This window comes from Phalacrocorax aristotelis, chromosome 4 (genome assembly GCF_949628215.1).
Source record: "Phalacrocorax aristotelis chromosome 4, bGulAri2.1, whole genome shotgun sequence".
NCBI lineage: Eukaryota > Metazoa > Chordata > Aves > Suliformes > Phalacrocoracidae > Phalacrocorax > Phalacrocorax aristotelis.
In genome coordinates this window covers 70681411-70695397 of record NC_134279.1, presented here as the reverse complement: position 1 = coordinate 70695397, position 13987 = coordinate 70681411, and the positions used below count along the sequence as shown (strand labels likewise).

The 13987-nt window shown below is 38.4% G+C and overlaps 1 protein-coding gene across 4 annotated transcripts in view; it reads left to right on the top strand.

Annotated features, from left to right (window-relative positions):
* The window catches only part of JAKMIP1 (janus kinase and microtubule interacting protein 1), a 106017-nt gene that overhangs the window by 26501 nt on the left and 65529 nt on the right, over positions 1-13987 (top strand). For all 4 annotated transcript variants that reach the window (XM_075091899.1, XM_075091898.1, XM_075091901.1 and 1 more), the window contains exon 3: positions 1788-2282. In XM_075091899.1, coding sequence (XP_074948000.1) covers positions 1788-2282 — 495 coding nt within the window. The remainder of the gene's footprint in view (positions 1-1787; positions 2283-13987) is intronic.

Genomic DNA, 13987 nt, shown 5'->3' with positions numbered 1-13987 from the left:
CTCTTAAAATAAGTAGTAATCTTGGCTACATTGGATGAGTTATATCTGAGGCTTTTGAGTTAAGATGGCCCGATTTTCCTAAAGCAAACACGCAAAAGTGCATGTTTGGATCCAACCTGCTTCCAATAAACAAAATAATGACAGTTTCTGGGCCCTTCCTGAACTAGTATTATTGCTTTTAATTAACCTTTTTTTTGACCATAGAATCCAGAACCATGCAAAAATTAATTTGTTTTAATTATGCCTTCATAGTAAATCATAGTCTGAATATTAATAGAGATCTCCCATCCTTTCTGCACTAATGTGGGGCAAGTTGCAATTCTCTCTGAGTTTAGAGTAAATTAAATGCATTCTATGACTACAGATCCCATCTTTGCGTAGCATAGATGCAAGCAGTCTAGGAGTATTGTGACAGTGACTAACAGCCTGCTGCTCGGTAGCCTCCTTTTGCCACGGAGCACTGTTTGGTATATATGATTGTATTGCCACTCAAGGTTAGAACCCAAGTCTTTGAAATCTCTTCCTCTGACTTTGCTTTAGATGAGAAGTACATGTATAGAGCCCATATTTTGGCAGTCACTGTGATACTGATGTTACTGAAACTACACATGATGAAATACATTGTAGCCTTTCTGGTATACTATAATAGAGAAGCAAGGCTTTCTCCTTTTTTTTTTTTTTTTTCTTTTGTTTCTTTCTTCTAAATTAATATCTAATCCCACTTGGAAAAAAGCATTGCTTTCCATGCAGCCTGCTGAGCATTATTTTATAATGAGGTTTCATCACAGCGGGTATTACTATAATAGGCTATAAGGCCTTTCCCCTACTGCCCCCACAACCCTTAGAGTCACTCGCCTATATTTTCTGAAGTGTCTGGGGACTGTGAATAGCCTCAGTTTTAGGCTGCTTGAGTAGAGGTGGTTTTTCAGAAGGCCGAGTCTTTTGGCTAGTCTATTAAGGACTTCCCATTAAAGTCGCTAAGAAATTAAGAAATCAAACATCAGTGTATTTTCTCTCTCCCCTGCCCTTTTAATTTAGCTTTTATTCCCCATGTTGCTATTGATAAGAACGCCTCTTTGTTGATAGGATCTCTTCTTTCTGTTTCTTCAAGGCAAGATCCGTTCTCATCTGATCAGCAGGAAGTATCTTAGGTCAGGTAGTGGGTTTGGGTTTAAGAATTTCTGACTCAAATCCTAAAGACAGTATGTGTGTGAATTAAGTAAATCAATCTATGCCTGACTGAGCACCCTGTCTGTAAAACAGTGATAGTTCTGCTTAGCTGCAGAAGGATGCTGTGGAAGTGGATTAATTGAATGTACATGAAGATCTAAGTCGCTATGAGCATCCGTGAAGGATGGTCCTTCAAATACTAGAGAGTTTTCTAGCATTTCCTTCCCAGCATAAACAGAAACTCTCTTCTGTCTCATTTGTTTTCAGTCTGCTTGTAGAGCGCAGTAGCGGGGTTATGGATGACAGTAGTCCGAGGTGGTTGGCAGAGGAGATAAGGAGAGAACTAGATTGGATGCTGCTCAGTTTTATTTTATTACCTAGAATTGCAAGAACTTGTTGCCAATAGCACATCTCCATAGCAGATTCCTGCACATGCACTCGGCCTTTTCCTGGCCCGGGTTCTCCAGTTGTGTGCTGGAGAGAGAAGCATCAGGTGTGCAGTCTTTGCTTTTGAATATTCAGGATGAGTTTTTAATAATGTTTTAGAAAAAGCTGCCTTGAAGACTTTTAAAAGTGTGGTAGCACTTGTTAATCAATATTTTATATTGATGTTCCAGGTGGGTAAATTGAGAGAGAAAATCCAGGAGGTTAAGCAAGAAAGGGAGCAAGAGCAGCACAAGCACACTGCTTATGTTTCTGAATTGAAAGCCAAGCTCCACGAGGAGAAAATGAAAGAACTTCAGAGTGTCAGAGAGCTACTGATCCGGCAGCACGAGCAGGAGGTAGCAAGAATGGTGAAAATCAAAGATGGTGAAATTCAGCGTTTGCAGTCAACAGTCAACGTGCTGCGGGACGGAGCGGCTGACAAAGTGAAGACAGCGCTGCTGAGTGAAGCGAAGGAGGAGGCTCGCAGGGCGTTTGACGGTGAACGGATGAAGTTGCAACAGGAGATCTTGGAGCTGAAATCTGGCAAAAAGCAACTTGAAGAAGCTTTGAACAACATTATGCAGGCAGATAAAATGAAGGCTGCTGACCTGCGCACGGCTTATCAATCCCATCAGGATGAGATTAATAGAATAAAGCGGGAATGTGAGAGAGAGATCCGCAGGCTGGTAAGTTCATTGAGTAATGCGTGCATATTTCAGTTTTTAGCAGGTATTAGTATCTTGCTGTATGTGCCCATAAATAGCAAACCACTCTTTGCAGTGACATCTTTCATCAGTGCTGGTTGTTACAATAGGCCACCATTTCCGCGACTTTCTCCTCCCTACAGCAAAGATGGACCTTGGCTCCAAGGCTAGCCCAACCCAGTCCAAAGCTTTATGTCCCACCAAATGGAATATGAGTGAACCAAGACTTTCCACAATGAATTTTCTCAAAGAAACAGACTTTTCCTTTCCTACTTGCTCAACTGTATTTCCTTACAAAGTCCAACTGACCAAAACAGTCAGGCATTGCCCGTTTGGCAACGCAAGAACACCTTTGTGAGATGGCAAAATTAACTTTTCAGAGAGCTTTTATATTTATATTAGAGAATCAACTGTTCTGGAACAAGACAATGTCTTTGCTTCTTGTCCATCATTATCCAGGTCATTTGATTTTAAGCATTGTTGCCCTTTTTTATTTTTTTAAATTTCTGTGTTTTTTCTATTGCAGCAGAAAAGTTAGGGCTGAGGACAGCAGGCTTTTTTCACGCTTCATAAACCCTAGAACTTCAGCACAGATGGCAGACTATGCTGTTTGTATGAAATCAAAAAACAGGCAATATTTCCTGACAGCAGGTGCCCCAAATATTTCAAATTATTCAGCTTTGTAAAATGTAAAGAATCTAAGATGGGCTGTACACAGTAGTACATTTCGAGTTCATCATCAAATGGCTCTTCTCTTTGCTACCGTGATATTTTCCATGTATATGTATATATCTGATTGTTAATCTGCCTAAGCTAGCAGTACAATAGCTATGCAGATAAAATCTAAAATTATAATATATCAGGGCGTACAGACTAAATGGAATGAAACATCAGTTTTCTTAAGAAAAATATTTTATCAGTTTGTATTTACACAGGTATGTCCTCTAATTTCTCGTATTCCTTAGGAAAAATTACAGTGAGGGCAAGCTATAAACACATAATATCTGTTTAATGGTGGTGACTTTCTGTCTGAGACAATGAAAGCTTTTAATGCAGTTAATATTTATGCTTTAAATAAATCGGACGTTGATTACATTTCAAGGTTTTAATTTACTTGATTAAATAACGACAACTGCAAAGATTGACAGCGTGAGGTGTCTGTAAGCATAGTTTCTTTCGTATTTAGTTCCATATTATAAATGTAGAACTGTAAAATCATGACTGTACAGTACAGGTAGTTTTAAAAAGTGTTAAAGAGGAGAGAAGGTTGCTATGTTGTGGCATGTTTTTTTCTAGAGAACAGTTTCTAAACAAATTTAACCTTCTCAAAGAAGGTTACCTCACCAAGAAGTGGTGAGGTGAGGCACATAGCAGTGCACCCCAAATTCTGTCATCCCAAATTGCCCCAGTAAATACACATATGCCGTGTCTTTGAGTGGTATTGTAAAGGAAAGGCTTAACTCTTCTCTTTCAAAAATAGAAGCTTTCAACCTGCTGCAGCGTGAAGGCAATGAAGGAGGGCACTCAGGGTTTTCTGTCTGGCACAAAAAATTCCTGTTGAGTCATTCAGAATTTTAATTGGAGCCTTACTGGGCCTCCATTACTCAGTACATCCAGAAAGGTGACTGTACTGGGAGAGTGTGTCGATAACTCTTGTTTCCTATTCCCAGCCCCAGAGGAAGCCTGCCATCAATCTCATGGGCTTTCACTGGAAATGTTCATATCTTCCCACCCCGAAGAAGTATAGGGGAAAGATATCAGGAGCCGGTGTTGCCTTATAGCACCTTGACTCCTCTCAGATAATGAATTTCAATTTTTTCATTAAATTGTATGGTTTGTTTTTATGGAAGAGAAGTTTTTCTTCTAGGAATTCGTAGCAGTTTAGGCAGCTGTTATTGCATAGGGCACTCTTTAAATCTGGGGCAAGGTAGAAAATACTGTAGGGTTCCTAGATGCTGCTCTCTTCCTCTGGGAGAACAAGTGGGATTATAGAATCAGATCATCAGGGTATTTCCCTCTCCCCTCCTTCTTCCATTTTAATTAGTGCAAGGGATGCTTGCCTTCAATTTCAGATTAACCATATCAGCTGTGGATTTGGGGTACCTGGTAGGTACATCCTACCCTTGTGGGATGAAATAGCAAGGAAGTGGCAGGCAGTGTTATTAATATTAGCTCAGTTCTGTAACTGAGCTACAATTAATGTGCTTTTTTTGTATGTGTGCTGTGTTTTATGGCACTATTAACTAATCAGCATCTTTGGTATTAACGGCCTAAATGGGCTGTAATTCAAATTCAGATAGAGTAATTGAGTGTCTGATTGTCTTGTCAGACTTGGCTGATTTATTTTGCATTTTAGATCACAGATTAGTTTTGCACATGTATTGCATACAGATATTGCGGCTAAAAAAAAATAAATATTTTTACCATTGATTTTAATACCCATGACTAATTTGAGTAAAATCTTGCATTTTTTGGCTTGCCATTAAAAAAAAAAAAGTAATGAGAAAGGTAAAAAGCAAAATCCATTGTCTATGAATATATGGATACAATTACATTGTGTGCATAAACAGCCATGCTTGTCTTGTACAAATGTCAGTATTTTAGAAATAAGATTAAGCAATTTTGAGATTTTCTACACAGTTTTGAATTGAGCCGTGAAAAACACCCAATAAGCCTCAATGCATACAAGATTGAATGGGGACGATCCTAGTGCCTAAAAAGGGAAAGTAAAATAGCTATTTGGCAAAAAATATAACATTTTTTCCTCTGTGCAGTATGAAATTATATTGGAATTAGTCAGTTCCTGTAGTTGACTTAATAGAACAGATAGAAATGTTTTCATTAATTAAAGGAAAGCTTGTGGACATGGATTTTTTTTCTTTTTTTTTCCCCCAAAAAGAAAATCTATTCTTGCTGTATATATGTGTTGGCACAATGTGCTGGCAGCTAAGAAACTGGAAGTAAAAATAGCTAGTAACAAGTTAGAGAGACAAATGAAACATGTTTTAAATGTAAAGAGACAACTTAGAGAATAGGATAAGAAAGCAAGAACGGCTATTACTTTTTTTTTTCAGCCAGTATTTTCTGAATAGTTGAGTCTGGACAGTTGGACTGTTTGGCAATGTAGTACGAAAACTATGCTGATACAGATTCAGATACTTAAAATCAGAAACAACATTAAAAACCAGCAAATAGGAAAAAAAGAAAAAAATTAGAAATAGCAAACTGAAAAATAATCTGTAAGAAGGAGAAATGTTAAAGCCTGTTTTTATGGATCAGGTTTTTTTACAAAAAGAATATACAAAATCATAATTATATTTTTTCATTCATGGAGCTTCAGTATAAACAGCCCTGAAGCATACATTGAGCTGAGGGCTGTATAGGCAAGCATATACATACCTAAATAACAGTATCAACGAACTTCTGTTTTAATGGCATCCTTAAAAGTGCTATGTCTGGTTTTCTTCTGAGGACTGGGCTGGTACAAGGTGCATTTAATACAAACCTGATTAATGGTGAAGAAAAGTTGAGTTTATTAAGTTGTGTTGATGAAGTAGCCTAAAGAGCAGAACTATACTATACTACAAGAGCGTTTACTGTTTTAATCTAAATATTAAAAAGTACACAAAACAACAGTATATTTTAGCCAATTTTTCTTGGTTCTCAGTTAAGCTTGTCATCTAACTCACTCATTTGGTTTTAACATCAGGTTTAAAGTTAGTTTTCAGTGGTAAGTAAAGTTTCTCTCTCTTGCCTGAAATTGCTGAAATGGCATGTTGAATTGTTGGTGACTTTTGGCAACAGGCCGATCTTATTCTGTCATCAGCACAGCTGTGAAGGAGGGCATGAATATTAAGTATGTCGTATTAGTTAGAGGTTACATGCATTCTGGGACTACCTGGATTCTGTTTTTAAAAGGCCCTGACTTTGCAAGGCACGTATCTCTAGATGGTCTTTTTGCAGAGATAAGAACAATGAACACTTTGTGGTGTCCTTGGAAAACCTATGCAAATAAACCAATCATAAAAGTGTATTGAATTATTTCATCACTGGTTTACTCATTTATAGTATTTCTTGAATAAGATGGAAGCTGAATGTTTATTTTGTCAGGCACTCTTAATATAAACATAATATTTAAACTTTGGAATAAACAGATGATACTTATATCCTGTAATTTGTAGTGTAGGGTTTTAGTAAATATCATTTCCTCTACTGGAAATGTCTCTAGTGTCAAACCTTTCACCTATTTTACAGATAAATACTACTTGACCTTGTTAAAATCTTTGCATGTATAGTCTTCCTAAATATTCTGAAACAGCTTGGATTGAAATGAATTGACTTATTTCAATTTAATATAAAATAATCCCAGTTTTCTTAACCACAAAATCAATGTAGAAGATTCGACTGATCTTATTAGATGCACAATCAGATCCATGTTTATGACAGCACACAGGACACCAGATGAATTAAATTTGCTTGTTTAAATGATATTCTTAAATACCCTAATAAAAATTGTCTAAAGAGTAATGTCACATTACTGCGGATTCATTCTTGCAAGGAAGAAAATCCTTTTGCTGTTAATAGACTCAAAGTAAAATAAATTGTTTTCAGGAGTGATTATCAGAAGTTCCTGATCAGCCATGATTTATGAAGATAGGTGCACTATTTAAGTGTCCTTAGTCTCCTTAGTACCAGGAAAAATATAATTGAAATTAATAGATTAAGCAGTTTTTAAAGTTAAAAATCAAGGCAGTTTCACTGAAACTTCTGTTCAAGGGAAAAGTTTATGTACCATTTATACAGTGATTTTTTTTTTAAATATCTCAGTTTTGTGTCTGTGTATAATGCTGTATCTCATGATTTAAACAAAGTCTTCTGAAAGACTGAGAGTAACAACTTTTCAGAATTAAGAATTAGATTTTTCCTGTTCAGGGCAAAAGCAAATTTTGACTCAACTCCTTCACAAGTTACTGTTTTCTAGGCTTGTACAGCTCTTAACTGTTTGTCTGCCTGCAAGTCCTTACTGTATTACTTAGTACTGGCATTCTGTATGTGGAGTATCATACAACTATGGAGAAGTTGAGATGGTGAGGGTCCTCTTGCGGCTGCCCGGTCCAATGTCTTGCTTGAAGCAGGGCTGCCTTGAAAGTTGGATCAGGTTATTCTCGGCCTCCTCCAGTCAAATTTGAAATCTCTGAAGATGGAGATCCACAGTCTCTGTGACAACCCGCCCCAATGCCTAATCACTGTGACATTTCTTTCTTCCTCTTTCTGTAACCTTTGATTGTTACCTTTGTGCTTTTGCTGTGCATCTTTGAGAAAGATCTGCCTTGCTCATCCCTGTATCCCCCCTTGGATAGCTGAACGGGTATCTGGAATTGTAATGCATCCCATGGTCTTTCTCTTTGGCTGGCTGAGCAAGCCTGGCTCCCTCACCCATCCCATGAACGCTCTGTGCTGCAGCCCTGTAGTGGTCTTATGGCCTTCCTCCAGTTTATGGCACTTGTGCCAGTTTGTCTGTAGCTTTTTTTTGTTCTGGGGAGCCCAAAAGCTCCTATTGTGGTTTCATAAGTGCTTAATAAAAGGCTAAATTGCTTCTCTATCCTTCTGGCTACGCTCCTCCTGATTTGGCCCAGTATCCATTTAACTTCAGTCATTGCAAACTCTTACTACTGACCCATATCCAGCTTGCCCTCCAGCACACCGAAGTCCTTCCTTTTTTTGCTTTTTCTTTTTTCCTTTTTTTTTTTCCCTTTTTTTTTGCCCTTCCTCCTTGCAGAACTGCCAGCTTCAACTGGCTTCCAGCTTTTTCTATTGCAGGAATTTAAACCCTCCCAGGGGCAGGACATTGTATCTGTCATAGGTGAACTTTATGAGTTGTTTTTGGCTCATTTCTCCAACCTGTCAAAGTCCCTCTGAAAGGTGTTCCTGTCCTTTAGTGTAGTAACAGCTTCCCCAAATTTGTTATTATCCACAAAGTTGGGGGTGGTGCATTCCATTTCTTCATCCGGGCAGTTGATCAAGCTGTTAAAATCTGTTATTGTCTTCAAATTTTAAGGTGTAAAACTTAGATAGCTAAATAAGAAGCTTTTGCCTTCTGAGAGATTCAGAAGTTATTTTTCAGTAAAACATGAAAAATAGTAGGAGCAAAAGTTTAACATTCCACCAAACCTCAAAAACGCATCCTTTGCAGTGGTGGCTACTATTGTCTAATAACATTCACTTTCTCCTGCATACCCATTACTAGGATTTTGCCATTTTAAGGCAGTGAAATTCATATCTTCAGGTTACATTCAACATTGGGGATGATGCAGAGACCTTTTTGTCTGCAAACTCTGGTGCAGAGGGACAGTTGGCTGTTGGCAGGGGGACTCCGTGATCCTCCGCTGCCCTGAGAAGAAGGATGGAGCCTGGCTTTTCTCACTTCACTTGCGCAGTGGCGCATATGTGTGAGTTTTGTTTCCTGATCAAAATCTTGAATTTTGAGACTGGAAAGCTGAGTTTTGAATCATCCAAGTGTGTGCAGTCATGCATGGCTGGGTAGAGCGTGCAGTAGCATGCTTCTTACCAGCCGCCTAAACCCGCATGTATTTCACACACAGCTGCTGATACCAAATTCTAGGCTGCTGCTCTGTATTTTGCCATCTGTTTGAGACGCGTGTTTCAGCTGCATTCCAAGGCTGAGCTAATCTCCTGCAAAGACCCTTCGACCACCATCAGCATTTTAGGACTACAAATCATACTTTGCTTTCTGTCCTCTGAGGGTTTATGCTTGTCCTCTCAGGAGCTCACAGGGAAGCATTCCACCGGTGGCTTGTTTTTTCCTGAATCAAGCAGATCTAATGAAAGCTTTTTATATTGCAGGCTCAGCATTTTGTGTTTATTCTTAGTATTTTCTAAGGGCTCTATTATGGTAGGTAGGTCATAAATTTGACATATCTCTTTACAAAATATGGAACAGTGATAAAAAACCACAATAATTATCTATGGTGTGGCACCTGGAGAAAAAAACGCCTTAAATTTTAATTACTTAGTCCTTCTACATCCTCCATCTTTTTGACTACTTTTTCATTATAGCTCTGTCAATGAACACGTGTAATAGGTATCAGGAGAGATCCAGTAGTAGAGGTTGTATTCAGCTACAATTATGCAAGGTGCTTTTGAAAAAGATGTGAGGAACCTCCAATCAGTAAGTTCTGGAACTGTGTGCCCACAAGGTTTCTTGTATAATTTATCAAAACTTTTAATATATGCCTTATCTATGAGATTTACACACTTTAAAATATGTGGGAAAAGCTATTGGAAGAAAATATTGACTATTGGTTTAGAAAAATTACACATGAAATTAAGAATAAGTCCCATCTATCTGCCTGTAACCTTTACTTCTTCACTGGATGGCTGGCATCTTTTCTCCCTCTTCCCCTAATGTTGCTAAATAAGCAGCAAACATTTATTTAAATAGATGGCCATGTTTGATGTAGAGAAAGCTATGCACAATGCATAATATTTTAATTCCTCCCTCCAGGTGGGCTTTAAGCTTGGGATATTGTTAGGTCGTAGTGTCCCTTTAAAATGTAAAAGCTGTTAATTCCATTTAGTTCTATCTTTAACTGTTTGAGTATCATCACCTTTTTATTTTTCCTAGTAACTAGCAATACTTCTGTAAAGATTTCCCTATTTTCAGTGTCATGCATTTAGTATAAAGATGAATTCAATTTCTTCTGGAGAAGAACACTATAGAATTTTGTTCTGCAGTTGGTGAGGAGATAACTTTGATAAGGATGGGTAAAGAGGAAGATCTTACACTTGGCAATGCAGCAGCTGGCTTTTTCCACTTTGAAAACTGAGTATGCTCCTGCCTTGATAGACCTAGCTTTTAATTCCCTGGGAATTTCTCTTTCAACTTTATGAGAGGCTAAAGTTCCCCCAAAGGTCTCTGACTTTCTTTCACTGTAGCTATTGAAGTGTAGGATAATTGGCAAGAGGATACTTTTTCCAATGACTGGCTTGGTTTTCTTTCATGTTTGCTAAATATTATTTAAACACTTATTTCTGCTCATTTCTCTTAGCTGTTAGGAGGCAGTTACATACCTGTTCTTAGGAAACTGTAATTTTGACTCAGGCTATAAATGCTAGCTCTTCAATGATACAATGCAGGTAATTGCTGTGTTCAGCACCTAATATTTTACAGCACAAAACCCATTAATTAACAAATGATCCTTTAGAAAGCTGTAATTTTAACTAAGAGCTCCCAGTTATTTACGCTATCTAAGGTGATTTCTCAGTAATTCCTTCTGCAGCTACTTGTGGATGATCTTATCTTCTTTATGGTTCTCTTTTGGAGAGTACTTCTACTACTTCTTTTCTCAAAGCATGTAGCAGAAAATCACTTCTACCCTGCTGTTGCTCCACTGTCTTCCTATCACAGACTTTTTGTACTGAATTGTACCATGCTTAATTGCATGAAGAAAAATGTGGCTATTCTGAAATGCTTTTAAATCTGCGCAAAACAATGTAAAAGAGCTCATGTGACCCTGCTGTATTGTGTAGCTGCAAAAAGTGGGCAAATTTCTTTTAAACTGAGAACAAATTTGAAACCAAAGCAGCCAGTTGGAAAGAATTTCTGGGATAATATATTTGATTTAACATAATACCTGCGAGCCCAATGCATGGATTGGGATCTCCTTGTGCTAGATATGTTGGAAGAAAAGATGGTCTCTACCCTTTGTATCTTAGTGAGAGGTCCCGAATGAATAGTAGTACAGGGAGGAATACACGAATGGAGTGGTAGGAGGTTACTGCAGTCAGCTTTCAGTTGCCACGTGTTGCTTGCCCCAGCTACGTTCGGCCACAGATGCAGAAGCCTCTTACTGGCGCCTGGTGGGCAGGTCCTGCACCATGCACCCTGGACCATGAGGGGTTGAGGAGCACAGTGGAAAGGCATCTACTTGCTCACAATCTGGTCGTGAATCATCCAGTGAGAACAGATCCATCCAGGTTTATTAGCTTGAGCTCAGTGCTGGCCTTTGACATACCTGCATCACTTCCAACAGAGAAATTCCTGCATTTCTATAATGTGCTTCCAATGTCTTAGCTTCTCAGGGATGTGTTAATTTAGGTATCTTGTTTAATGATCAGACAATAGATTGTGATCTCAGCAGTGCAATTTCTGTTAAGTATTTACAGTTTTTTCATAGTTTCCTGTTGTATTTTAGAGGTGTTATGGAAAAGGAGAGAGAGATAAGACGAATTTGAAGAAGGTCAGTCAGGTAACTAAATGAATATTTGTGGGGTGTCTGTTCAAGTAGGAACAGTGGCATGGGAGAAAACATGAAGATGTATGACTGCATATATGACAAGCTGATATTGGGGAGGGGGCATAGCACCCTTATATTAGATAAGGGATGAATGGACTCCAGGGAGGCTGTGAACTTCTGTGACAGTGAGAGTGATTTTTGTTGTTGTTTAATGTAGCAAAAAGAAAAACAGCTTAGAGAATCCAGAGATGAGAATGTTGTGAAGAGGGCACCATTAAGAGCAGCATTGAGGTTGGGTGGTGAGCGGGCAGGACTGCATCTGAGGTCAGAAAGGAGAAAGTTGCAATGGCTAACGCATGATACAAGAACTCAGGTAAAAGTCTACCTGTGTGTATGGATTTTAGAGCTGATAGGCAAAAGGAGTCTTTAGATGTAATCGTATTGCATCTGAGAGAGAACAGAATTAAAGGTGACAATTATTTTATGTAAGTGATGAGTAGTTTATGTAAGTAGATGAGTAGAGAGGGGGTGGTTCCCTTAGTGATGTAAAACAGACGTTAAAAAACATGATAAAGAAAGGAATGCTATGCATGGTAAAGTAACAAATTCTGGATGCTGTCTGAATGAACATTGTAGTAATAGAATACAGGGTTAAACCTTTAACCCTGAGAGGTCGTGAGGGGAGGCCTAATTGTTATTTCACTTAATATCATAAAAGTTAATGATGTTCAGCTTGTCTACAGTAGTCACAAATGACAATTGGAAAATATCGCAGAATGCGAGTGTGTATATGTATGTGTGTATATACATGTATACATACACTGTGTGTGATTTTGTATGTACGTATATATACATATACATACCAGAGAGAGAGCACAAAGCATTTATGGGAAAAGCAAACTTACACAGGTGGAAAAGTTGACAAGCTTTCAAGCATACAGCTTCTTGATCTGCTGAAGGGCTTCTGTACCTGAAAACTTGTTTCTTTCCAACTCTGTCACTTGGTCTAATAAAAAATATTCCTTCTCTTTTACACCATGTGGATTCCTAGATGATCTTGGCTCTGGCAGTGTTGCTTCTACAACGTGTATTTGATCAAGACAGCAAGCAGCAGGGAACCCAGATTAATCCCTTTAGGTTTTGATTTACCTAATGGAAAATACTCCTCTCCCCACTAAAATAAAGACCCTAATACATGGTCTAAATACATAAGGCTGCTTCCCTTTATGCTGCCAATGTTTTGGGTTTTTTTGTGTAACCACATGTGGCAAGAAATTGAGAGAAGGGTAGTTCTGTAGTGGTACAGAACTGGCATGGAGACTTTGAGTGAGCTTTTACAACTATTAGACTATATAAGGCTAAGCTAAGCTAAAGTCTTTTGGGAGTGGTGACCTCTCTTTAACTGTCAGCTTATGTTCAGTTTAAACCTAAACCATATCTCTCCTTTTCCTAGTCTTGTACCTCCTCTTCTTTTGCCTGCCTGCCCCTTGACTTGCCATTTCTCCCCCATGGAACTGAGGTATATTGCATCCCAGTAAAATATTTGTCTTCCTTTTTTTCCCCTCACTGGAGTAATTTGTACTCTCTGTTAAGAAAGCAGACAGGGAAGTTGAACAAGTTTGCAGTGTGCAAGCCTGAAGAAAGATGGTAAATCTTTGGGTCAGGCATTGGGGTAGGTTTAAGAAAATTGAGGCATTGACTGGGTTGATGCAGTTAAACTGGAGAAAACAAATGTGTAAGTGTCCCCTTGAGGAGAGTTGTATTGTGCGCCAGGCTTCTGAAACAGAACTTAAGGTAGAGGCATTACTGCTGCAGTTCTATTCATCTTTATCAGTTTGTAATAAGTTGGTTGCCTAAAATTATTCTTTCTGCTAGTTTGTGCTTAAAAAAAAAAGTGCTATTGCAATGCTCTGTGTATTTGTGTGTGCGCTCATGCATATGTTTACATGAGTAAGAGGTTCTCTTGTGCCTACCTGTAACTAAAAATATAAACCCCAAATAAAAAAGGATGTACAGCCACTGCTGTACAATAATCAACCATATCAGTGTCTCAAAGATTTTTTTTTATTTGACTGAAGCATGGGGTGTTTCTTTTCTGAAAGTTTCACCACATATGGGTTTTATGGTAGAAAAAACAGTAGTAGGAAGAGCAGAGGGGAATTCTGCCTTCTTTCCTGCCTTCCCCTAACCCCCACCCCAAAGCCATGCTCTTTCATGGCATTTCTCTCTAATGTGTGTGAGCTTGTGTGCTTTGATCTATGGAAATGTGTGTGAAGGGTGTCATGGGTGTGATTTCACTGGTCTCATCTGTTTCAAACAATCTGTTCTGCTCTGGTTCAGCAAGTAGCAGTCTGTACCGAGGTTGTTGCTTTCTTGTTTCTTCCAACCTAAACACCTATGTCATTCCATTTACCATTTAAGTTGTGAGAA